Source organism: Haliaeetus leucocephalus, unplaced genomic scaffold (assembly GCF_000737465.1).
Source record: "Haliaeetus leucocephalus isolate CR32 unplaced genomic scaffold, Haliaeetus_leucocephalus-4.0 Scaffold195, whole genome shotgun sequence".
NCBI classification, from domain to species: domain Eukaryota; kingdom Metazoa; phylum Chordata; class Aves; order Accipitriformes; family Accipitridae; genus Haliaeetus; species Haliaeetus leucocephalus.
This window is the reverse complement of record NW_010972631.1, coordinates 7,455,149-7,482,263: the sequence shown is the minus strand read 5'-3', so window position 1 is coordinate 7,482,263 and position 27,115 is coordinate 7,455,149. Positions and strand designations below refer to the sequence as shown.

At 39.3% G+C, this 27,115-nt stretch overlaps 1 protein-coding gene across 1 annotated transcript in view; it reads left to right on the top strand.

The window, feature by feature from the left end:
• The window catches only part of CD109 (CD109 molecule), a 77,939-nt gene that overhangs the window by 38,163 nt on the left and 12,661 nt on the right, over positions 1–27,115 (top strand). The window contains exons 13-29 of the mRNA XM_010565775.1: positions 3–65; positions 1,545–1,721; positions 4,218–4,370; positions 5,121–5,195; positions 5,643–5,703; positions 6,253–6,388; positions 7,154–7,271; positions 10,010–10,123; positions 10,337–10,555; positions 12,115–12,259; positions 13,255–13,431; positions 17,492–17,573; positions 18,880–19,108; positions 19,642–19,807; positions 20,935–21,125; positions 24,692–24,847; positions 24,933–24,998. Of these exons, the coding sequence (XP_010564077.1) occupies positions 3–65; positions 1,545–1,721; positions 4,218–4,370; positions 5,121–5,195; positions 5,643–5,703; positions 6,253–6,388; positions 7,154–7,271; positions 10,010–10,123; positions 10,337–10,555; positions 12,115–12,259; positions 13,255–13,431; positions 17,492–17,573; positions 18,880–19,108; positions 19,642–19,807; positions 20,935–21,125; positions 24,692–24,847; positions 24,933–24,998 (2,328 nt within the window). The remainder of the gene's footprint in view (positions 1–2; positions 66–1,544; positions 1,722–4,217; positions 4,371–5,120; positions 5,196–5,642; positions 5,704–6,252; positions 6,389–7,153; positions 7,272–10,009; positions 10,124–10,336; positions 10,556–12,114; positions 12,260–13,254; positions 13,432–17,491; positions 17,574–18,879; positions 19,109–19,641; positions 19,808–20,934; positions 21,126–24,691; positions 24,848–24,932; positions 24,999–27,115) is intronic.

Here is a 27,115-nt window from a genome sequence, read left to right as displayed (position 1 = left end):
AGGCTGGGAAGCCTTTTGAGCTGAGCATTGCAAGCAACAAGCCAGTGAGGGAGTTCCACTATCTGGTAAGTTACTGATTTTACCTATGGGGACAATCCAAGATGACTTTTACAACTTGAGAAATACTCCAGTGAGTGGAATGTGATTGAACATTAGAGGGATTCAGCATTTTTTATTGTACTTTGTGAAAGAAGTCGCCCAAAAACTTCCTTTCCGCTGGGATGGTCCTTTTTGAACGAAAGCTCGATTTCGCTACCTAGCAGAAATGCCGCTGGCGCTGTAAGGAGGTGCTCTCCAGGAGGAGCGCGTCTCTGATATGGGTGTTGGATTACCTCTGCTTGCAAATGTGTGAGACAGGGTGCAACTGTGAGAGCAATACTGTCTCTCTGCAGAGCAGCTGCGATGGGAGAAGGGGCAGGGATGTCCCAGGAGCAGCCCAAGCTGGGACTTGTCAGCAGGTCCCACAGGTGCAGGTGGAAGGAGGGGGCTGGCGGAGCCTCTACACAGGTTCAGGACTGTCAGGGCTGAGCCTGCAGGCATGGCGTGAGGGGAAGACCTCCCTGCTGAGGAAACAGGTGGTGCAGTGGGCAGGGTGGCATTGTTAACAAGGGAACTTTGTAGGAAGCATTTTAAAATAAATGGCTTGGGTAATAGCTTGTTTAATGGCTTGGCTGCTGTACTGTATCTTACAGCATCTGGACTGAAGGGTTTATTATATACACCATTGTCAGTCTCCCATCCTGTCTGTAACACATGCCTGTCTTGTGCACAGTCTGCACCATAATGATCATGATAACTACAATTCTTTTTCTTTCAGAGACTTTAATAGTAAACTGAATAAGGAAAACCTCAGGACAATGTAAAATGTGGACATTCATGAGTATTTTCTAAAATAGAAACACTCTCTAGAAGATTTAAAAGCAATCAGGTCCAATGCAGTCAAAGGCAGGGAACTGCTCTTCATGGCTCTGTCTTCATTAGTAAGTGGTATGGTCCAATAGGAACAGATTTAGACTGAAAAAGTTGATGCTATGGGCCTGAACTCCGGGTATTTCAAGATACCTTCAGACTAGCTCTAATACGATCTGGTAAAATGAATGCCTGTTTTTAACTGGAACATGTTAGTGGGCCCCAGTTCACACTCTTCCGTGGTGCAAACCAAAGTGTGATAAGTAGGGGTGTTTGGGAGATTTGCTTTTAAAATTGTATTCCTGATCCAAACTTAAATGCTATTATAGGTGACCCACATGACCCAGCGGTATTACTGTTGTATTTTTATGTTCTCATAGCATGTGTTGTGCCGTGCACTCGTCGTTGTAGTTCTTTACTTGTCCATAGTGATACAGGAATTAAAGCATGGAAAAAATCTAATATTTAAATATTACATTACCTGCCTGTTCCATACCCAGTCTCATAGAGCTGGTCAACCACTTAGTAAAGGAAAAAAAATGTCTCTTACTTTAACAGCTATTTGTAGAAGGAATTGCAGAGCTTATGACATACTGAGATACCAATATATTGAGTGTTTCATTTTTCCCTTTCAGGTGTTATCTAAGGAACAAATTATGGCTTATGGCACAAAGGCTGCAAAAACATTCACTTTAACAGCAGAAAATTCCTGGGCTCCTTCAGCATGTATACTGGTATTCTATGTTGATGAGCTTGGTGTGGTTGTAAATGATGCTTTCACTGTCCCCATTCAGCCTGTTTTGGATAACAAGGTAACTATATTGAACTTGAGTCTGAGACCATGTTTTTGTCTGTTTGTTGCATGGTAAACAGTATTTTAGATCATAGGATTGTAAATGTAAGAAATTCCTCACTGAGCATCTAATCTGAGGTTTGCATAAATCCTTGGAAAGATTTTTGGTAATATCAGTGCAGTTAGGGTCCAGCTATTGCATATCTGAAAGAAATTTCTACTAGCCCTATGTTTTCCACATGAACAGACACACAGCCTCTCCTTGTGTTTTTAATGGTTTGGTCAATTAGTGAGCCAAAGATTGCTCTGGCCAATATAGTGGAAAAGTACTCATAAGTGCTCTAAGCGTGGAACTGTAAACGTTTATGAAGACCTTGTTCTAGCCAGGCAGTGGTCACATTGTACGTGGTGTGTCCAAGATGGTGAGAAAGCTGCAGGCACACGTTTGTTGATTATGGTTATTATGTACCAGCATCTGAAGAATTTAAATAAATAAAACCCAAATAAGATAATTTAGTTGAAACTTGGGAGTTTTAGGGTAGATATAGGAAGATACTTCTAATGAGAAAGGCATAAGTTTGGTTCAGCCTTCTGGAAACAAGTTGAAATCTTTCCACTGGTTGCAGTGTCCACAAATAAGTTTGCGTTATATTTTGTAGCAATGAGGTAAGGCCTGATCTTGAAAATACCAGTTTGATTAAATGTAGTTTATGGATGAAAAACATGATCCTAGTGTATCTACAGAGAGGATGAAAAATTGGGATGATAGATTATGAGAATTTAATATCAACCTTACTGTATTTGCTATATTTCACTGGATAGTGAAAAAATGTAATATAAGGAAAGAACTGATCTCAAAGGCTTCAAAATTTCAAGCTATTTCCATTTTGCCATTTCAATGCTAGCCACTGAAATTAATTCAGTACTGTGGAAAGCTATTTTCTCTGTAATTGGTAGCCTTGCCAAGCATTTGATTTCTGTAAACGAGTTAGTAAAATCAAGTATACAGAGCTGCAGTGCCACAGTGTACCCAGAAACAAACCATTTTTCTGCATGAATCAGTCTGATGCTCGTTGACATTGAAGCACATGGTGCTTCATTTATGTTGGCAACATTAGTGTGTTTGCTTTTGCTCTGTGATTTTCATACTGAATGTGCTTGGAAGATACCATTACACAGATTTATCGGAGGAAGGGTATGATGTGGCTGTAGAGTCAGATGTCTCAATACATGTATTTACATGTAGGGTCAAGATTCAGTTGCTTAAGCACAGACATCTAGTCTCCTCCAAGAGGCCACAGGGTATTCAAGGTGTCATCACGGGATGGGTGGATGTTTGAAAGGTCCTATGGGAGACCTGTCCCTTTCTGGAATGGGAGCTGAGTGTCAGACAGCATGCTGCGGGACATCTCAAGTGGTTCCAGGTGCCTTCAGATGACCGAGTCTCATCTCTGTGTGTGAGTTACGTGTCTAAACTCAGTTTACAGAGAATCAGTTGCCCTAAAAGAGTGTGGTTTTAAGTTATTCTTCCTGGACTGCAATGCCTGCTGCAGAAGGGTAAGTGATGTGTCCTGTCTGGCAGCACCACTGGACATGTCTTGCATACCTCTGAACTTCTCAAATGGCTCTGAGCGCCAGTGTTTATGTAACTGAATCCCACCCACAGCCGGTACAGTCAGTGGAGCCTGTAGGACTGTTTTCTTCACCACCACTTGGATTTATGCTTCATGGTGAGCTAAACTGCTACCTAGTCTCCATTATTACTTTTGGCTGTGTGTGTGATGGGAACTTAAACACTGAACTGAAACGTGGACAGCTAAATGTAGGCAGCTTAAGTGTGGCGCTGAATTCCACCTCAAGACTTTGTAGTAGTGGTGTTTTGATGAGAGAAAAGAGTAAAATTGTTCATTTTAAACATAAATTCTGCATTGTCATCTGATGCAGTGGAAATGGGATGCATTAGAAATACCTTACAGCAGATGACCCTTCCTTTCTTCAGTACCCTGGGGAAGGCATACTGATGCTGTATTAGCCTATTTATTTCCTTCTTCCTTACCCATGCACCTATTACTTATATCCCTTTTCTGTATTGATGTCACTGTGGAACATTTAGTTGTAATCTTTGAGGGGTGATTTTTTTCCCAAAATAGTCTTTCCCTAAATATGATACAAGCTGTGTTTGCATTGATAAACAGGGAATGCGTTTCTTTTACTGCCCTCAGCTGTAGAAACTGGTGTATCCTTGTGGCTCAAGACATTGCGGCTTGTATACTAAGAGTTGATTGAAATGACGATGGATCCTGATGCTGACTTCCCACCAGTCCAAGGAAATGAGGAGCTAGGAGGGGAAGAGAGTGAAATAAATGCTGTAGTATTTTCCCAAAAGTCCTAGGAAAAGCAAATCCAGAGTATTAATTATAGGCAATTAAGCTAAGCAAATGCTTCCTTGGAGTTGTTGGTGGCTGTAAATATCACTGTATAATTTAAACCAGTGCTGTTTTTTAATTTTTTCTAGATTAAAATCTCTTGGAGCAAAGATAAGGTCAAGCCGTCTGAGAAAGTATCCCTTAAAATCAGTACAACAGAACCAGGATCAGTAATTGGACTTGCAGTGGTTGATAAAAGCACAAAGCTTCTAGGAGAAAGTAGTGACATAACAGAAGATTCTGTAAGTAAATGGGAAAAAAGGTTTTCATTGTTGCGTGTATGAAAGATGTATGTTTATGGAAAAGTTACAGTTTATATGCTGAATGAGTGGTGTTCTTTGGGCAGGGTTTTTAGTCCTTAATTACACAAATACCTTTTACTTCTGCACGTAGTTTATCAACACAAGCGGAAAAGACTCTGAGGCTTACAAGGTAATAGGCCCAGCATTTCTAATTCCAGTTAACTCTTTATTGTTCTTCCATTTGATAAACTGCTCAGTTAACACTTGGCAGTTTCTTCTTTCAGGAAACGCAAGTCAGAAAAACTCCCTAATGATTTGTGCTTTGTGCTCTTTAAAATTAGTAATATAAAATAAAGAAAGAATTTTATTTTTTGAAGAGCAAAATAAATTATTAATCTTTTTAAATTCCCTTTACTTGCAGAAGCTCTAGTGCATCAACAATTTGAAAGAGCTGACAATATACATCATTCCCAAAGTGCTCAAACGACATAGTCTAAGTGCCATAGAACATCAGTGGGCTGTAGGCTCCTATTTTAGGCTTATATAGTCTTGGTCACTCTTCCATTAATCACGAAACCGTTGCAGCTTAATCCCCTTCATCCTGTCAGAGATTCTTTTCTCTTTGACATGAGAGGTAAGTGAGCTGCTGCTTGAGGTACAGTTCTATGAATTAGCATCTACAACAGTGAAAGTTCTGAAAAATGTGAGTTTGCATTCATTTTTCAGATGATATTGTTTTTCTTGTCTTAGGTCTTCCATGAGCTCAATTTATACAGCACAGTGCAGTATTTCCCCCTGGTCAGAGGTTCTTTTGGTGTCTTTCAGGTACTTTTTTTTTCCTTTTTTTAAAATTCTAAGCTGGGTTTTTTTACTGCTTAGTGATTTGCACATCACTTGCTAGAAGAAAATGCCCTTTTTAAAGTTTGGGACTGTAGACAATGTACTGTTTTCATGGCTTATATGGGTTTTGAGTTGTGAAATTTATCAATATGTAAATACTCTGAATGCAAGGAAAAATGTTTATACTTTCATAAATACGGGTTGCTTTATGCTTGGTGTTGTCTTCCCTTTGAAAAGTTTTCAGTCATTAAGGCAATATTCATACTCAGATGATCTCAGTTTTGTTGGTTCCTGTATATTATTTGCTTTAGTTCTGTGATTGCTTTATTATGATGACTTTATTTTCTTAAAAAAAAAGAAACAGAAAATAGATAAGCACTGTTGATGTCCTGAATGTCCTGTATTGAGATCTACTATATAAATTTTATCCAGAAATGCGGCCTTTGGGTATCAACTGATGCAATTCTTGAGGAGGATAAGGAACATTTTCTTTGTAAGTAATAAAAATAAATGTAGCCAAATCTAATTTACTGAGTGGGGAAGGAGGTCCATGGGTTAGGGCCCGTATTAGGTCTTCTTGCTGTACTGCATACAGGCTGCATCCAGCCTTGCAAACCATTACCATTTCCAAGGTTCGAGACATACAAAATGCATATGACTAGTATTTTAAAAACTTCCTTTTTGCTGCTGCCCTGAGTGACACTACCCCTTAAAGGCCTGAGGATGAATGGAGTTTTTATTTGCAGTTCCAGCTGATACATGTTGCAGTGGTTTGTCATGTGTAGCCATATTACAGCAGTTCCATAAGCACTTCAGAGAGGCCATGTAGAAATTTAAATTTGTGTGAAACTTTTTTTATTCTTAAAAAAAACAAGCCAGAAAAAAAAATAGTTCCTTATGTCACAGAGTAGTGTTACCATATGTAACAAAGCTATAGATTATACTCCAAACACTGTATTAATTTGACTTTTATTAACTGTTTTGATTTGATTTTTCTTAAACCTAGATATTTGTAAGTAGGACAATATTTTTTATTTTGTAGATGGTGGAATGATACCCATAGAGGATGGTTTTGGTGATGGTATGCCGGTGTCTAAAAATGGACCTCCTGATTTCAGCAATCTCTATGTGAGGACACATTTTCCAGAGACTTGGCTTTGGATCGACACTAAAACTAGGTATAAGATTAGAAGTAAATGGAAACTGATTTACACTTGCCGTTGTTCTCTTGTAGGTTTTATTAGCATTCTGCACTGGTGCTGAAGAGCAGGGTTAAAAATGTAGTATTATTTATATTCTACTACCACCTAGAGGCCACAAGTGAGATTGGAGACCCACCAAACGAGGCATTGTACAACTGCACAAAATAGGACAATGCCTGACTGAAGGCCTTGTAGTTTCAATAGAAACTAGATAAAAATCCTGGAGACAAAAGAAACTCTCTTCCTTTTACAGATGGGGAGATAACACACAGGGAGACCCAGTCTTTTTCTCTACGGTATGGGAGAAGATGGTGATTAGCCCTGAACGGGAAATCTGTTCCTGTCTGCACCTAATTCAATGAGCAGTTCAAACTGTCAAATGATGGTGAAATCTGACCTGTGTCATGAAGCACAATCCTGTATTCTTTCACAGCTTTCACAGGCAGGAAGTAACCATCATCTGGGATTGTTTTAAAGGATCTGTAAAAGATGATTACATGTAATGTGATTCAATGTAATTGCCTTCAATTCATGTAATTTAAAATAATTTAATTTATTTTTAATCATTTTGATCACATCACAAATATTTCTAAACGATTAGGAAAAGAAAACCAGATAATAAGCAGCTTTTCCTGCCGAGAGTTTGGACTTAAATTTTGATGCATTTTAAACATTCGTGTCCACTTACTGATGTCTGTAAATGGATGCTTTTGAAAGTCTAATCTCCCCTTCTGCCATCAGATCTGACACAGACACCACAATGGAAGTCATTGTACCTGATACCATCACATCCTGGGTAGCCAGCGCTTTTGTGATGTCTGAAAACAGCGGGCTTGGAGTGACGACTGCTCCAGTGGAGGTACCATGGCACTAGACAGTTTTGCTTTAAACACTGGTAACACTGTAGGTTATTACTGGAAGCTGTGTTCTAGTTCTAAAAGCAGCCACCTCCTTATACTAATAAAGTAATTGAGAGGCCGTGTGTATTCAAAGTGTAAAGAAAACATCATCAGTGAAGACATATGTGATACTGCATTTGCGTCCCCTTCCTGCTCATATAAATAGCTCAGACATTACACAGATACCTGGGTGCCTCATTCTGTTGGAGCAGTTGTTTTGTTAGAGCACTTTCAGGCTGTGCCCACTTCAGAATCTTCGTATGTAGAAAGGGACAAATGACTGCCTGAGGATGTAATTTCCATGTTTTCCATGTTTTCTTGGCTCTGCCAAGAGGGCTTTCCATGAGTTGATAGTGCATGCAGGGAGGTTTGCACAGACTAGCTGGAAAGAGGTGGCACGGATGGGAGAGGCACATTGTCTGCTGGAATGATCATGCCAGTGGATTGCTCCGCTAGTGCTTACCCCAGGAGGGAGGACAGGAGAATTGCTTAAAGACTAAATTCTGGCCTTGCTTTCACTTATCTGTCAAAACCAGTCTTGGACTAAAGATAGGTGCTACTTTTTGGGTGACTTAGCTTGAGGAGCAGAGGGGACACTGAGAGCCAGCACAGGGACGGGATGCTTCTTGCTGCCAAGTTCCTGTCCCCCAAGGCTCTTTTTGTGCTTCCAAGTGTTTGAGGAGTTTAGCAATTTAAGCTAAATTCAGCACTCCTCAGGTTAGGTCTCTGACCTGAGATTCCCAACGTACAAGTGCAGTTGTCCTTGGCTCACTCCGTATTCATGGAAACAGCTACTTAGAGAGAGTTATTTAGCCTGTTTAAAGTAGGAATGACTTTTTGAAGTCTCATTTAGCTAGTATTTTATATATGTTGAGTAATCCTCTGAAGGTAGTTATCTCCTTCCATTCATTATGTAAAGATCCTAGAGAAACTATGTTCCTGAGACAACTCCACTTAAGTGCCTAAGGTTGGAAAGGTTGAAACTGTGCAGTACTGGGTCATAGATTTCCAACTTGATGACAGGACTAGTGCAAGCATAGCTTGGAGACAGCCATTTACCTATTTTAAGTTGTCATGCCCTCAAATTCTTGGGGAGGGGCAAGTTTTGGGATCCAAACCGAAATCTAGCCCCAGATTTCATAGTTGGCTGCTATAGCAGACACAGAACATGTGCTTTGAACATCCTGATCATAACTCCACCACAGAATTTGGAGCCTGATCTGGATTTTGCAGCTAAGGCCCCTTTGAGAATGGAATCATGATTCTTGTTTCTTTCACTCAGCTTGGCGGAGATGGGACAGAAAGAGGAATAGTTTTCTGATTCAAACTGTATGAAAATATATACTTGGCCTCTCATCCTCAAATTTGAGAAGTAGAACAGATGTTGAGATTATTATTTAACTATAATCACCCACATGCGCTGTTCAGTACTTCACCCTCGTTGGGATGTTTAGATTGCGCTTAGAGTTCCATATGGCTGAAACATGTTAATCAGTACCATACAGAGAAGCAAATAAAAGAAATGCATGAAAACTGTAATGGGGAAATAAATAAGTGACATCTGCGTGCTTAATGTCAGTTACTGCTTTGCATCTTCTTTTTGACTTCTACTGCACAGTGTTGATAATTTTACCCTATCTTATTTTATTGTAATACACCAGAATAGTCCTGAGTGTAAAACTTTAGTATTGCAAGAGCTTTAGCAAAAAGCAAAACAAAAAAGACAAGGAAAATAGGTACATAGGGAAAACCTCGACTAAGAACTAACCAAAATTCTCCATCAGAACTTCTCTAATGTCTAATATCTAAAGAAGTTTTTGACGCTGAAGTCTTTAGCAAACACCTTTCAAAGTTTTAAAAGGAAAACATTGGAATATTTGCTAGCTAGAAAGCAAGCTGAGGGGTTTTTGGATCTGAAACTCGAAACACTTGGAAGAATTTTTTTAATGAAAACCAAATTAAAACCATTTTTAGTTGACATTTCAATAATAAAAGATATCATGCTTCAGCCGTTCTTATTGTACAGATGTTCATAAACAGTGAAATTTTGATCCCATTCAGCTTGATGAGAGCTTACCACTGACTTCTTAGAGCCAAGACTTCATCCAAAACCCTCTGTTCACAGATAAAAGTAACTGCTTGCTGGTATATTTCTACAGTTTTTCTTTTAATTAAGAAAAGATGTATTTTTAGAAATATAACTCAGGAACTTATGCCAAGATTAATCTTAGAAAATAACACATCATTCTAAGGTGTTGGTGAATTACAGAATTTGGGAGAGTTAGTTATTTTGTATTCCAATTGACATGGAGATGGGGCAACTGACAGATTCTTAATCATCCATTACTTGTGCACTCAAAACAGTTCACAGTTACCTTGATGAGATCCAGGACAGATCACAGCTTCCAAACTTGCCAGGTGATAGACCCTTAGTCCCAATGCAGGTGCCTCTGTTGGAACTTGCCCTGTCAAAGCCATCAGCAGCTCCCATCTGAATGGCTCTGCTGAGTTCCCACAAAGGTGCTAATGACCAGCAGCATCTTTGGCTTCTGCTTCAGCCCTGCAGTAATGGATTTTGTTAACTGTAGAGTACACATACTCCGTCATATGAATTTAAAAGGGATCAGAAGACAAGTTGTGTAGTTATTTTCTTGCTAGTATCTGTTTGTAGGGGTTCACTGCTGATTTTGTTTTGCAGCTAGAAGCTTTTCAACCTTTCTTCATTTTCCTGAACCTTCCATACTCTGTCATCAGAGGAGAGGAGTTCATTTTGGAAGTGAACATCTTTAATTATTTGAAAGAAGAAGCTGAGGTAAAATAACAGTATCTTTGTACTTGAATGTTACTAGGCACTGCAGGGTTTTCATCACTGGCAGACACCACGTCTTTCTCTTGTGAGAACTTTAATATTTTCTTCAGTAGGCAGACCATAAATCTATTTCTCTATACACAAAAAAGGTAGCAGCTTATGAAAGCAGTTTTTCAAAATTAACACTTAGTATTGCAAATGTTACTATATTTACAGGTTACTCTGATCCTGGATATGAATGATGCTTTTGAAATTATTCTAACATCCAATGAAATAAATGCTACAGAAAATCAACAGTCTATATCTGTACCAAGTGAAGATGGCAAAACTGTTCAATTCCCAATCAAGCCGAAACAGCTAGGAGAGATTCCCATCAAAGTGACAGCAATATCATCTGCTGCTTTTGATGCTACCATCCAGAAAGTTTTAGTAAAGGTAAACAGTCTGCAGTTTGGCTTGTTCCTGAAATAAATTGTTCCCTAAAATAAACAGGGTGCAGCAAAAAGGCAAACCCATTTTCTTGTCTGTTTCTTGCTCTGTAAGGCTGGTTTCAGGTCAGGTGGCTTTAAGTAGAAAACACTTCTTTTAAAATAATTTCTCCTTTAAAATTCTTTAGATCCCCTTCCAGGAATGAACACATAGATCTGTTCTACAACAAATAGCATATCAAATGCTTCTGAAAGCAACGTGAAACCTATCTGTGCATCAGTGAACCCCTGGTGCTACATCTAGCTTAATAATCTATGGAGTGTGGACTAAATAACGGTGTTATGGATAAGTGTAATCAATTTTGCCATACACCTGCCTTTAGTTTTTAGTTCAAAGCCTGTTTTCTATGCACATTTTTGTATTTTGCTAGTGGTGGAAATTTAGCCACCAGACTTTCTGATAAACCAGAAACTGGTAAGACTTGCCTAACTTTGGATGTCTAAGTCTGATTCATGTTAGGCTCCGTTTCAGTGGAAGGTGGTAGACATTTGTACATCTCACCCTAAAATAAATGCTTAAGATCATAGATCAGAGAATGGTTGAGGTTGGAAGGGAGTAGTCCAACCTTTCTGCTTAGGGCCAGATCAACTGCAGCAGGATGCTCAGAACCATGTACAGTCAGGTTTTTAATATCCCCAAAGAGAAGAACTTTGCAGCCTCTCTGGGTGGCTTATTCCAGTGGCTGAACACCCTCACAGTTAAAAAAGTCTTTTTTTATGTTTAAAAGGAAATCCCTGTATTTCAATTTGTGTGCATTGCCTCCTATTCTGCTATTGGGCACCACTGCGAAGAACCTAGCTCCATGTTCTTTACACCCTCCCTTCAGGTATTTATACACATAGATGAAGTGCCCCTGAGCCTTCTCTTCTCCAGGCTGAATGGGGCCAGCTCTCTCAGCCTCTCCTTAGACCACTTAAAACCACTGTCTTGCAGGGTTGTGAGCTGTTTTCAGGTGGAGCCACTTACTGCCCTTTCTGCTGAAGTTCAGTTGTTGTGCAGAAGAGAATAAAAGCCCGTTAGACTAAGGTGTAGGCTGAGGAGAGAAACTAATTTATTTCCTCTGCTTCAAGGACATTTTTTCTCAAGGGATTTTGCATGCATGAGGAAATGAAACCTTTATGGTCATGTAACTAACTTCACTTTAAGTCCTCCTTGGGGTTGCAGACAGCACAGAAGGTACCACCTCCGGCCTCGGCGTGTGCTTGGCCATGGAGCTCCACGCATGGTATGGAGCTCACTGGAATCAGAGATGCTCTCATTGACTTTGCGGGTGTATTTTTGTAATTGATGCGTGGTCTTGAGAAGCAAATAGCGGAGGTAGGTCTTCACAAGAAAAACATTTCTGTGTTAGTTTGGATGGGCCAATAGCTCGGGTTCTTGATGTGTTAAAAAGCAGTGCAAAATACCTGACTGTTTTAGATCCCTTAGTACAGTAAGCACACAACTCCTGTCCTAAAAGCAACAAACTGTTGGAGATTACAAATATCCTGTCTTTATTTTGATAGGCTGAAGGATTGGAACAGACATATTCTCAGACAGTCCTTTTGGATTTGACTGGGAATAAACCACAAGCAGTGTCAAAAACGTTGGATTTCACTTTTCCTTCTGATGTTGTAAGTGGCAGTGAAAGAGTGCAGGTCACTGCTGTTGGTAAGGATTATCTTATTCTGTTTCCATCTTTGTCATTTACTGGTCAGCTGTATATATTTTTTTAAAATAGTTTTTTGCCTGCTGGGCTTTTGTTGAACTCAGTATCTTAAGATATATGTGTCCATAATCCAGCTGTTGGCATCTTCTGCACTGCAGGCATAGGTGGCTTTTAAAGAACAGAGCAGTTGCCAGCAGTAACTAGAAGTAGTAAACTCTGTTAAGTAGAGCAGGGAGGTTGGTGTGTGATAACCTGAGCTATCCTAGCAGGATTTGCCAGAGCTTCTCTCAGAGCCCCTGCTAAAGGACCCTTACAAGATTTTGCCCAGTATAGCTGTTGCTTTATACGTTTTTAGGGAACTGCATTTATTTTTATTTTATTGCTATATTAATGGATTAAATCATTAATTCAAAATAATTTACCATCATGCATTAGACTAAGCATAAGAAGACCTTGTGGATGGTGTTATTCCTTTGATTTATTTAATTTATGATATTATGGTATTGACTACACATTTTCATAGTTAGAGAGGGAGTCAGATTTTAATAAGGAATGTCCTGCAAAGTTTGCTAGTATCTTGTTTTAATTCTGCTTGTCTGCAGAATAAAAGCTAAAAACCTGACTGATTGTTGTTTCTTGTGACACCTAGGCTTTGATAACTGTGGGTGAGAGAATAAATACAAGAAGTTTCAAATACGTACCATTACTGAAACGTTTTCCTGGATTAAATATCTTTTTGCCTTTTTTTTTTTTTTTTTTTTAATCATGGCTGTTTGAAATTACTCTGTGGTTGGAAAGGTCTGTGGGGAGATGGGTCAGTGGAAACAAAGTTGATCAGAAGATGAAGTGTCTGTTCTGCCTGGTTAGTGACGTTTAGTACAAATGTTCCTAATGTGTCACATTTCCTCCCAGTTTAGACGATACCACCCGTTATGCGTGAGGTATACATTTATTTGCAATAAGCTTTAATTTATTTTCATTAAATTTTATCTTTCAGGTGATTTACTTGGGCCTTCTATCAATGGTTTGTCGTCATTGATTAAGATGCCTTATGGCTGCGGTGAACAGAATATGATCAATTTTGCTCCAAATGTTTATGTTTTGCAATACCTGACTAAAACCAGGCAGCTGAGAGAGGATATTAAATCAAAAGCTGTATCATTTATGAGGAAAGGTCTGTATGCTTAAAACAAAGATGTTAGATTTTTAAGAACCCTTACTAGTAAAAAGATGTCTGTGTCTCTGCATTTGCTATGTGAAATACTGCTCTGTTGGTGTCATGAGAACTGGAAGAAAAGCCCATCTTCTCTTTCTTTTCCTCTTTCTTCTGGGCTGACAGAATTAAAGTGCAAATTATTTTGTTTACAAGGGCAAGTTTGCTCAGAAAAAAAAGTTGTTTTGTATAGTTACTTTTTTTCCAGATGAAAAATGCATTTTAGAAGGTAATTCATATGGATTTCCTAGGTGGTTGTTATTTCTCCTTTGATAAAACCATATGTGAACAAACATTTCTGACCTCTTCTTGTGGCACAGAGGTTGAAAATTAGACAGTGAGCAGAGTGAACCGTATTCACCCCACGTGTGTATCTGTCTTCAGTGACACCACCCCCATCCTGCCATGTCCTTGTAGAGCTCAAGGAGTGGCGTTTGCTCTGGTGGCTGGCTTTTGCACACCCAAGTTTCAGATTTGGTAGGAAATGAACTCTGTGCTGAAAATCAAAAGCTGGAAAATTTTAGTTGGAAATCGTATATTTTAATTGGGAAATACTCCAGGGCATCACAAAGTGTGGAGAGCACAGTTGCTCTATGCTTCTCTGCACCTTTTGGATCAGCCATTGTCAAAGTGCAATGTGCCACACTTGCCACGTGTCAGTCTGCACGCTGAGAGCCTGGTTCTCGGAGAGGAATGAGGCCATCCTCATGTGAGCTACACCCCTACTAACGCACCATGATGACATTTCCAAATTTTGTTTACTCTCTGTAAGTCTTTGGTGGTTTTTTTTTACGTTGTTGACATTTCCCTTGGAAAAGACACAGGTCAAAATAATTTTCCTTTCATCAAGATCCCAATTTTCTGTCAAAAGCAGTTAAATGATTTTTTTTAAATCCTTCCTACTACATGGTTTGTTTGAAAACTAAGGTGGGGGGGAAGAGGTGTGTTATGTAAACAGCTACTCTGAAGTTTGTAAGCAATCTACCACTCTTTGAAGCCTGAGTGTTTGCTACCGTAATTTTCTGAAGTTTTCCAGTAACAGATGTATTAAAGTTATTTCAAAGCAAGTGAAAATTATAGGATTAAATGTCACTTACATACAAAGCATCGTGATATTCAGCTTGTTCCTGGGGCTTTGAATTTAGGTATGTTTTTGACACTGTAGTAGCAAAACAAGTAAGTATGCTGAAATATTTGTAACCTTAAGATAGAAAAGAACCCCAATCTAAAAAATATTTTGTTTTTTTGCTTTATTTTAACAATCGATTTCAGTTGTTGCACTGATTTTTTTAAAATGTAATCTTGAAGTTGAAATTTATCTTTAGTTTGAGATGTAACTTTTATAAGGTCAGTTTTTGAAAGGATTGTCATGAAGTTTAATTTAAAACAGACTTTATTTCACATGTCAGTAGTCACTAAATATTTGAAAAAGTGGCCTCATAATCTGAAGTAAATATAATTCATTTTAAGGCTAAATGCTTGTGAGAAGAAAGGATCATATAGCTAGCAGAGACTGCTGTATGATCTTTCTTTTAGCAGTTTTTATTTACCTAGATCAAAGGCAAAGCAAAAGAAAAGTTGCCTTTAAAAAAAATTCCTTCAGTTGTGGGAATGACAGATCCCATCTTGAAATCACTTCTTCAAAAATAAAAAAAATCCTGGTTGATCTGAAAACTTTGGTGCTAGACCCAAAGCAAGCAACGAGTTTGAGCAGTATTTCCAAGCTGTTTGAAATGTGAGACCCTTTAGTCCTCCACATATTTCTGAAGTCCTTTCCATCCTGATGCACTCCTCTTTCAGCCTTGCTCAGCAAGCCTCCGACATCTCTTGGGTTCCAGCCAGTCCTCTGGGAGTACTAGTGTACATCTTCGTAATGGGATCCTTCTTTTCCTTGCCTTTCCACTTGTATGTGTTGACATTTGAAATATCGTTTTTCATGTCTGATTGAGTGTCCGTTGGAACGAACACGGAGCTTCACAGCCCCCAGGTCTCCTGTTCCAGCATTTCTGCAGGCTTCCCCGTGTTAGATACACTCGTGTTTGGAGAATTTTGCGTGACTGCACCGGGGTTGGCGTTGAGAAGAAAGGAAGCAGACTGTAGGAAAGAGCTGAGTGATCGCTCTGTCCTCTCTCTGGTTCTGCTCATCTTTCTGATCCCTCCCAGTCTTAACAAATTCTGAGATGAATTTATCCCTGTGTAAGGGCTGCTCAGCAGTCTTTGTTAAGCAGGCTGTTGGTCTTAGTTTAGTGCTTTTACACTGCCAGCGGGGTGGTGATTATAATACTTACATATGCTGTATATTGCCTGGTGTGCAAAAAAGCAGAAGACCTCAGTTTTCAGGCCTTCAGTCAGATACTTTTGAAGAGGAAGCAATCTATTTGTATATATACATATATTCATGTTCCTCATAGCACATTATTTTGAGGCTTAAACTTTGACAGTGACTTTGCTTTCCTTGGTGAGAAATGCCACTCATTCCTTCTTTTTTCCTCCCACTCAAGAGTGCTTGACTCCTCAAGATCATTAACTGAGATGACAGATTGTCTGTATGGGAAAGATTCACCAGTTTTAATGATGTAATTAACCACTGTCGTTGTGCTAAATACATTACAAACCCCCTTTATTTAAGTGGAAATTGTAATTTCAAACTCTTCTAAAGAGACAAAAACTAAACCTGATGCTACTGGGACTAGAATTTATATGGGAAGGTGTGCTGGTATATACTGTAGCAGTTCAGACTCACATCTTTGTATCTCATCTATTATAGAGAGACCCTGACTGGGATTTCATCTTACACTCTTAGATTTGAGGGACTAGGCCATTTGTTCCTCAGTAATTAAGGCTGTGGTTCATTCACTGTGTATCTATATTCAGGGTAGTACGTAAGCGGGCGATTAATCCTTTGTGAGTGAAAGCAAGGAACACTTTGCAGGGGAGAGAGTTGTAGTTGGATGGACCTCATGAGACATATTTCTAAATTCATTCATTTGTGTAAGACTTAATGATGGTTGCCTGAGGGTTTTCCTCCTGCGTGGCTGATTCAGTATTGTGTCTGTATCTGTCAGGTGTTGGATTAATGAATATACTTTCTTAATTATAATAGCCAAAATAGTAAAGCCAAGGAAAAAGGCAAGGTGGGGGAAAAGAAGAAAAGATGTCTTCTGAAATGCTATAAATAGATACGATTATTGTTCTGGTTACACAAATGGCAAGCAAAATGTAAGGGAAGGAAGGCTTTAGATATCAGCAACTACAGTGAGTAGCATATCATAGGAAGCTCTTAATTTCTAACATTAACGAACCTTGGTTCTTCACTGAAGTCAGCTATTGAGTAAGGATGCTGCTGGTGGTCGTGAGCAGCTAGCGAGCCCTTGGGGCCCTTTTATTATTGATGTTCAGCAGTCAGGAGAAAGCTGCACTTGTTCTGGATACTGAAAAATCTTTCAGTACCTTTTAAATGGATCCTTCTCAGGATTTCAGGATCTTCAGGTCTTTTGAAATTTTTCACTTGTTTTAGAACAACCTATTCCAGCACACTTTTCCTGATAGCTAGTCCTTTGATTTGACAGGCAAGCTGCTGAAAAGGTCTGGTTTTGTAGCTTTGCTGTAGCCTTGCTCTTCCAGCTGGAAAATACTTCATTTTTGCTTGTCCTTCCATCTGCTGGGAAGATAGACTCTTTCTGAGGTGCACAACTCCAGCTCCCCAAAGCGACAAAGCACTGAACTATAGCTGCTTCTCTGTTCTGCGCTCGCTGTTGTGCTCCTGGAGCCACCCAGTTATGTGGGAGTGTGTGTCTCTGCACCACACTGTCATGTTTAGGTGGCAGATGAGTGACAGCAGGAGTCATCTTCTGTGCGGTTTTGTGTGTTCCTACGTATTTGGGAGTTTTTTTATGAAATATGAGCTCAAGTTCTTCCCTTTTCAGCCTTAGAAAGGTTTGCTTCGTATCAGTAGACAGTTTGTGCTGGAACTTGTATGAGAGGAAAGTGTTCAATACCTGTGTCTTCTTTTCCACTTCAGGCTACCAGAGAGAGCTGCTTTTCCAGAGGGATGATGGCTCTTTTAGTGCCTTTGGAAATGAAGATCCCTCTGGGAGCACATGGTAAGTAGTTCTGCCAGATTCACTGTGGAATTTGCGTATTTTAGATATTTTCCCTGCAACTAAAAATTTTTTGTGAAGATGGTAAAAATTTCCAGCTATATTAGCCTTCTGCCTGGTTTCCATTAGGTGTTTAGGCCAACTCTAAGGTCATTCTGCTGGATAACATGCTCTCAAAGCCATTACTAGGGCAAGGCTTTTTAATTTTGCAAGAGATGAATGATGAATTATTTTAGCCAGGGGAATAGCTTGGTCTGAAAGTTTTTCTGTTGCTTTCCTCAAAAGAATGAAGAATAATAATTAAATGGCTTATTCTTGCAGTTGACTGAAACCATTTAGGGCTCTGTGATCATCATTGCTTCAAACAGATTTTCAGTTCTCGCCATACTGGAGGCTGAAGACTGACTGAGGCATTTCCTAGGGGGTGAACAGAGTTACTGGTGGTAAAAATTTGTCCTACTCACTTCTCTCACACCTCCTTCTTTTTGAGACTGTAAATACAGCTGAAAAAGCCTTTCCAGTGCTGAATTTCACCCTGAGAAGCATAGGGAGCATAGTAGCAGAAGCTAGACAGATAACAGAGACAAGTTCCAGCACTTTGTTCAGCTAACCCATGTTCATATACTTATGTATTTCAGTACATGTGGATAACTTTAAATAGAACCATCCCAGTTACTGTGCCACTGACTGAGTCACTCCTTCTGGAGTCAGTGAGCATCTTTCATTACCATCAGCAAGCTTTGCCTTAGACTCAGTATTGATGGATTGGAAAATGAAGATAATTTATCTGTACTGGCAACTCTTGTACTTAAATAGTGCAGTGACAGGTTACATGAATGCACGTTCGGCAAAGAAGGGAGTCAAAGCAGAACTTGGAATTATTACTAATAAAACAACAAAGGTTGTTTCAATGATATCATTACAGGGATAATTGTGATAATTAACATCACACTCATAACTGCATTACTTTGTAAACTATGATTTTTGCCACTTTAGCAGCAGAAGACAGGAGAGCAACATTTGAATAAAGATATACATGTGCTGGCAGACTTGGAGTCTATATGCTGTATTTATTTTTGAAACATAACAGCTGCAAAAGGGGTGATCTTTAGGAACAAGGACATAGCTTCATTTTTTGGTGGATTAAGCTTAGTCTGCTTGCTTGTCTGGGCGAGGCATGTATTTTCCTCTGTGCTTGGGAGGTGTGTGTACAACACCTTATGCATCACAGTATTCTTACATCATCTTAAACAGAAGAAGTTGTAATACGTTGCTAATTTCGTCATATTTGATTAACCTTTTCCCCAAGGTTATCCGCTTTTGTATTAAGATGTTTCCTTCAAGCTCGTCCATTCATAGATATTGACCAAGATGTACTCATGGATACAGCTAAATGGATTGTCCGGCATCAGAAATTAAACGGAGAATTTCATGAGCCTGGCAAAGTGTTACACAGTGATCTTCAAGGAGGCACCAATAATCCAGTCACTCTCACAGCTTACATCATGTCATCCCTCCTAGGGTTACCAGATAAACAGGTACTGGCATTCATAAATAGAATTCATAGTTACTGGGACACTTCATAAATTGTCATAGTACCTGGCAAACACTCGGTAGTTTAGGGAAATAGCGGGACATCTGAACAGAGGCTAAATTTAACCTGATTTTGTTAAATTTCCCTTATCTACCCGAGACAATACAAAGTTGTGCTGTTAGGCCCTTCAATTTTATGTGCCTTTGCAAAATCTAAAGGCAGTTGCTTTTAGCAAGAATATTGTCATGGCTTTAGTCCAAGAACTTGCAAAGAAATTTATGGGGGGAGCTATCCTTAGAGATGTTAAGTCATTCCAATTGATTTCATTGAGATTACTCATGTTCATAAAAGACAGTGCCAGATCAAAAGGCTTGCCTTAGAGTTCGTGCCTGTGACTCGGAAAGAGATTTTCAGTATTTCTTGACTGTTGTTTGGTGATAGTAATGTTTCTGTTTCTGTACAATTTTTTTTTAAATTACAATATTTCAATATATATTTTATTCACTGTACATTCTTCAATATGATCTTAATTTCCAGCATGCTTATGTCATCAAGAGTGCTACAAACTTTCTAGAAGATAAATTAGAAGAAGGCATTTCAGATAATTACACCTTGGCACTTGTGACATATGCATTGTCCTGGGCAAAAAGTGCAAAAGCAAAGGAAGCACTGAATATACTGAACCAGAGAGCAGAACACCAAGGTATTGCACAACTATCTTACACATTTGTATAGATGGATTTTTGTCAAACCATTTAAAAATACCTATCATGTATCTACAGCTGCATATAGAATGAGAGATGAAGAGAATCCTTCTTCTGAATTCAAATCTGTTTTGAGGGTGATACAGAGAATAAGCTAAGAACTTCCAAGATAGCCTTAATGAAAAGTGTCCATAAATGAATGACAATTCACAACAAAGCTAGGCCTCTCAGTCTCAATTACTGTGTTCCATGATGCTGTTGAAGAACATTACTTGTCAGTTTTCCCATGTTATTGTGTGCACTTATAGGATCAGCCTGGTTAAAGAGATGGATGAGGTTAGCTATTCCAAACTGGTTTGGATAGATCAGGAGGGTGGTGGGGGGCAATTAGTTAAAATCGCTATTGGAATGAAGAGTTGAAGGATTGGACTTTCTGTAAGACAATACAGAGTTGCATTTTCTGTAGGGACCCATCGTCTCATTATGTTTAACCTCTTCTGGGTTCAGCAAGACTGAATTTTGTTCCCTGTTTTGGGGAAAGAACAGACCATACGGAGTATAAGAAATGGAAGGGTTTGGCTCAAAATAGTAACTGTGCCCCTGAAAAATCCAAAGGAATTAATGTTGTAGCCTGGAAATGGAGCCTCTTGGGTGTCCCTCTGTGTTCACTGAGTTAGGTCTTTCAGACAGTCACTTTTGGGAAGGGAAGAAGTCACTTTTTTGGAAGGCTTCACTCAAGGATGAGCCTAGTGAGCAGCCATGCTGCCTGAGGTGCCTCCTCTAGTCCTGAAGAGAAAGGAGCACCCAGCAACGAGGTGGCCTTTTGACAAGGGCTCCCTTAAGTGAGCACTTTGGGCTGACGACAAATGGATCGACGTAAAGTTCGCTGAAATCAATGGGAGTGACTATTTGGATTCCAGCTTTTTTTGTATCTAGATTCAGCCACTGCTGAGGAAGCACTTAAGTTAGTCCTTTACAGGACGCGTGCCTAAACTTTAACACAATTTTCCAGAACCTTGCTAGATCCCATATGTAAGCATTAATTAAGAGATTTCCCTTAAGTCTTTCCCAGAAGTCCAAAGACTTCAGTCTGTGGTTCTGAGATTACTATTGGTTCTTTTTGCAGGAGATTTTCGTTTCTGGGTAACACCTGCTTCTGAAATTTCTGATTCATGGCAGCCACGGTCCATCGATATTGAACTTGCAGCATATGCTCTGCTGTCGCACTTTCATCAAGACAGATTAGCAGAGGGAATCCCTATTATGAAATGGTTAAGTCAGCAAAGAAATCACCTTGGGGGATTTTCATCTACTCAGGTAATACCTTGTCTCAACGGGCTTTGTTATACTTTCTAAATGAGCACTGTATATCTTAAAAAAAAAAAAAAAAGGATCATTTGTTTTTTTTCATAATAATTACTGAATTTTGTTTTGCTGTAACAGCCTTGGTTACATGCAAGCTTGCATTCTTTGCGATATTGGCATCTTAAATGTGGACTACCAGTTTTAGTATTTTGCAAGTATAATAAAAGACGGAATTAGAGGGTCACCTTGATTATATAAAATATTAATAACAAAAGATCTTAAATTAAGAAGAAGAGGTGATGCCCATGGAAAAATAATTAATCATATTTTCCAAGCAAGCATGATAAATATCTGTGCTTACTTTCTTTCCAAGTAGAGAAACCTCTTCCTATTCTTTCCATGTGTGGGTCCTCAAACTCCTGAAAGGCTAGTAACTGAGACAAAAAAGGGGAGTAGGTTTTAAAGAAACAGCCTAACCTAGTGCCTCTGTTGGCAGTTGGTCTTAACTCAATAATGTACTTTTTCCTCATTATTGTGTAGATTTTTGATGGGCCATGAAATTTGGAAGATCTTCATTATCTCCAGGAGGTTTCCATGTTATTGAAACCACATCTTGTAAGCTGTGCTGGCATCCAGAAAATTTATATAGTACTTTGGATTGCATTAGTTGAAACTAGCCTTTAAATTAACTACAAATGCTGGTCACAGTAAAATGTCACATTTCATCATACTGCTTGGTACCAAGCTGTACAGGCTATCCTTCATTATTTTCAAATGTTTGTTGGTATTAATCTGGGATATATTAGTTCTACTAAATAAAATGCAATTTAAGAACCCGCCTGGTTCCCCTGAGGTTCTAGTATTCTCCTAATGTGTTAATTCTTGCTTATTATTTGAAGAGGCTGATTGGAGTACTAAATGAGTTGAACAAGCTTTTCTCTATTTTCCAGAAACCATTTTTACTTGAAAGTTTGCAAATCCAGCAGTGTACCATTTACCCCTGAGGATAAAGTTAAGAAATGAATTTAATCCTTTTGTTCTTCCATAGTCTAAACTATTTTGATTTCAAAATTACTCCAATGTCTCTCTAGATGCCTTTTTAATTTGTGGAAATGACCCCATACTTTTTGTTTACTTCTAAGATTGCTTTAAAAAATTTTTTTGGAGTGTTTCCTTCCATGAGTTTATTACATTAGAAACTTAATATATTGTTACACAATAAGGAGGAAAGTAATCAGTTGCACGTGCGATGTTTTGTAATTTAGTCTATGATAACTAAATGCAATTTATATATGTGGTATAGTTTACTATGAATTTGCAGACAGTATATTTTGCTTTATAAGGCTTTTAATGTTTGGGCATAAAATGTACATATTTCATATATACAGGAATACAATTCATACAAAAAATAGCATACATATGAATATAGATTTAGATGGTGGGGAGAAGTAGCAAATTCTGCAAAGCCTGTGTTGCTGGGCAAGAGCAGCCTGTAAGTCTGGCTTGAGACCGTATTCCCTAACTTTTCAGGTTGTGTATTGGACGCAGCATTGCCCTACTGAGCCATGCAGCTTGTGCTTCAGCTGTGAATGTTTCCTGGTGAAAAGCCTTGGGTATGCCTTCTGCTGTAGAGCATGCCAAGGGGAACGTTTGTCTTCTCTGTAGGTGGTTCTTTGCCCTCTTGTTTTTCACCTGTGTTTCTGAGAATCTCTTGAGCCTAGGACGTGGAAGAGCTCTGAAGTCACCTGCAGCAGTGGCAGATAGCTTTTCTAGACATCTTGAACTCTCTCTGAATTTAGGGCGAGAAATGTAAATGTGAGAAATGTAGTTGTGAGGACTTGGAAAAGGTACTTCAAGGTATTCCTTGGTTTCCCCAACTTAGGTAAGGGCAGGCATATTTCTGCTTTCAAATGATTAAAATCCGATTCTCTAACAAGACCTTATAGCTCCTTAGGTCTATAAGATAGATCAGATATATAGATGTGATAGGTCACTGTAGTTTCATTCACTTCAATGTGAAAGAAGTTGTGTAAGTTTGGGCTTCCAAGCTGTAGATCTTAATCAGAAACTGCCATACACTGGAGGTTTTCAAGATGCATTTGGACAAGGTGTTAAAAAATCTCAGCTAGGGTCCCTTCCCCATGAAAGGTTGGACCAGATGATCTTTCGAGGTCCCTTCCAACCTGGGCTGTTCTGTGATTCTATATGAGTGGTCTGAGTAAGGGCAGAGTCATTCAGATGCTTTGTCACTGTCTTCTGCAAAGGAGTAATCCAAGACATTCTTTCAGGGTAAATATTGGCCTCCTACTGAAAAAGTCTGCCACTTACTCCAGACTATTAAATCTTCCTGTAGCCCATTAGTTGCATCTATTCTGTCATGCCACATTAAGCACTGGAGTTGGGATCCCAGCCGTAGCGGTTCACTGTACCAGCAACTTTGGCACTGTTGCTAATCAGCTGATCTTCCTGGATTTTAAATAATCAGTGAAGCAGGTCATCTCACACAAGCACGTGGCACGGGAAGGAGAGTGTTTTCTAATAATTTAGAGTGAATAGGCAGCATGTGCTGGTACCTTAAGGTATGGCACAGTCACCATGTTGTAGTTAATGAGCTTCTGTTATATTAGAATTTTGTTACTAGAAGTGACTGGAGAATAAATAAAACACTTCTCTATGTCAAGCCTGCAAGGCCAATTCCTTCACTCTTTGGTTAAAAATAGGTGCAAAATGAACTATATGAACAGCAAAAATCCCTGAGAAGCATTAGAGACATATAATTGATTACTGTATATTTTTCCAGAAAATAGTGGATGTTAAAATCCTCATTCACTAACCTGTGCTGGACCAAATGTTCAAAAACTGTCTCTGTGTGCAAAACCTGGAGAGCTAATCCTGCAGTCATACACAAAGATAAACAAAAGAGAATTTTAGATATATGTATGATAATGTGTTTATAAGCATATTCTGCAGTGGTTAAACAATTGCACAAAACCTTTTGGTCAAGTACAGAGTATAAAAACTGGGCTGAACCCCTTTGAAATTATAGCCAGGGTTCTGATAAAAACTCATTTCAGGCTTTTTTTTAATAGACGTTAGTAGTTTTTCAGACCTATAACTTCTGCTTCGTTGATCAAGGTACCCTGAATAACTCCTGTGCAGTACTGGATATTTAATGCATAGTCACTAAATAAATCTAGAAAGTAGCTGTATCATTACTTTCCTCATTGGCTCGGTCTTCACCGTCCGTGCGATGTGTGATTCTGACTGTTGTGTCTACCGGCGTGTCAGGTCTTCCGCATACCTTGCACAAGAGCAAAACTTCCTTAGCTGGCTCCCACCTCATTCTCCATTGCATGTCACAGTAGCTAACTTCTTGTCCTCTGTTGCTGTCCCTCTTCTGTGCTGGGATCCTTCATGCCAGTGCAATCCCAACGGAGATGTGGAGGTGGCTGCGCGAAGATTCCAGCATAACCAACAAATGAGACAATGCAGAGACCGTGAGCTCCCCAAGGCACGGCTTATACTCAGGTAGTTCACTGCACAGGCTTTAATACAGAAGGATTTGTTTCTCTCAACAGGACACGGTGGTGGCTCTGCAAGCCTTGAGTCTATTTGCAACTCTCACTACTGCGAGCAAAACAGAAATGGATGTAACAGTGACAGCACCTTCTTTGAAAATGCCAGAAACATTTTCAATTGATACTCGAAACCGCTTTCTGCTTCAGACCAAGGAGGTACTGTAAAAACTGAGGAATACTTTCGTAAAGTCTGCTGACTGAAAGTACTTTGAAAATACTGTTTTACTCATCTTTCTTTCAGATTGCCCCTGCACAACCAGTGACAATTACAGTGGCAGCAGAGGGAACAGGATTTGCTGTCTTTCAGGTATGCTATGCAGTTATTCTTGCTAAAGATATGCTCTCTATAAGGAAGGTATATTTTGAAAGCTTTATAAAACATGTTAACAAGAACAATCTTCTGAAATGTCAAAGCACTTTACTAATTGAAGAATGCTGTGAACCAAATATTGTGTGAATGGACATATTCATATGATTGTTTATGTCTGATGGCCTGGCCTTTTAAGTACCGCTGGATGATTGACAGTTTTGGGGCACTTCCATGGGCCAGAGCCATATCAAAGCAGCCCTGTCCTCCTGCAGAAATGCAGTGTCCGTTTGCAAGACAAAGGACTGCCATGATACGTTGGCAGGCACAAAGGTCGGAGTAAAATAGGCGTGTGGACCAGGCAGAAGTGCCTCACTGGGAACCTGTGGTAAACCATGGTGAGGCACAGATCAATTCAGAACAAGATGACACTGCTAGTTATTGAGAGTTGTTTTCCTTTTATTGAAGTAGAATACAACAGTAGTGCAAAAGCTAAAACTAAAAGAGTATTACGGCCAGGTTCTCCAGCAATTTTTATGCTGTTCTGAAGTAGCATGAAAGACAGAGTCAAAGGATCCTGCAAACTGCTGACAGTAAGAGATGCTTAGCATCAGCCAAAAGTGAGGGCATGGCAAAGAGTGAAAGGATGCACAGTGATCTTCTCTCTGCCTGTCCTGTGGAAGACTGTGTTTCGGTGGTATAAATTCAAACATCTTTACTTATATTTAAACAAATTAAGCTGGGATCAGTGCGTACTGTATTTAGAACTAGCAAATCATAAATAGCCTTTTCAGCTGCTTGCTCTTCTGCCATAACAGAGATTATGTTCTGAAGAAATTCTGCCTCCAAGATTTTCCCTAACCCTATGAGAAATATCATATGAGAAGAAGTCAGTATTGGATCTGATTTGATATACCCACTAATGGGTCTCTCTTCCCTGCTGTCCTGTCCATGATAGTAGCTTAGAACCACACAGGTGAAGGAGAAGACCTTTGAAAAGCTACAGATAAAATAGAAATATTAGTCTCTGAGTGTGAGAGGCTCATTTTACTGGAAGTACATAAATAAACTCATAATTGCTGAGTGTATTGCAAAACCAGACAAAGTTCCTACTAGACTCCTTCTAGTCGTACTTGGGAAAACTGAACTTAGGCTGCTTTTAATCGTCTTGAAGTTTTATGCCAGGTCAGATTCCATCACAAGCTCCTTCCAACCTGACCTTCACTTCAGTGTTCTTATGCATCTGGTAAACAAAAAAACATGGTGATGGTTGGTAAATATGCTTTTTGATAAAAGACCTTCACAGAAACTTTCACAGCAGCCTATCAGCAGTGAACAGCAGCTAGAGATACACCTCATTCGTTTAGCACCAGTCTGCAAAACCCACAGTGCCATAAATTATGACTCGTGTTTATTAATTCCCAGAAGTGCAAATGAAGTTTACAGCAAAGTTCAAAAGTTTCAGAGGATAATTTAGACTCAGACCTGCAGGCCAAGAGAGGAATGAACATCTCAGCAGGACTGCATTCACACATCTGCGGTTTCAGTGTGTGTGTGTATGTGGAATGTAACAAAGCGGGCCTCCAGAACAGTTAAGGCTACTTAACCTTAATCGTTGTTGAGAAATACTTCCTGATATTAAGTCAACTAATTTGTCAGGCGAGCCGATCAAAAACTTTTCAGCAAATTGTTTCTTGCTGGAAGATGCTGATTTGTTGAAATGAATGCCTTTTGTGGAAGCACATTGGTTCCAATAAGATTTTTGCCAGCAGGAAAATTTCACATCCAAACCAGCATGTCTGGTGAAGACTGAGCAGAAGTCTTCCACCCAGAATAGCCAGTAGTTGACTCCATGGTTAGAGGACTCCTTGGAGGTGTATTAACACCATGGTTTAAGTTCCCCGTTTGTTGTACGAACATGCAAATGTGCTCCCAAATAACTGGTGTTCAGGAACCAACGCCAGATTACCTTCTTCATTTAGGTCACTGTGCCGTTGCCTTTTTTCCTGCAGCTTTGAGTCAGAGGTGCTGTGACTTGATTCAAAATATTGTACTTAACACACTGGAGTAGCTTCTCCAAAACCTTTTCTTTGCTGGGATCAATTTTTTCCTTCTGC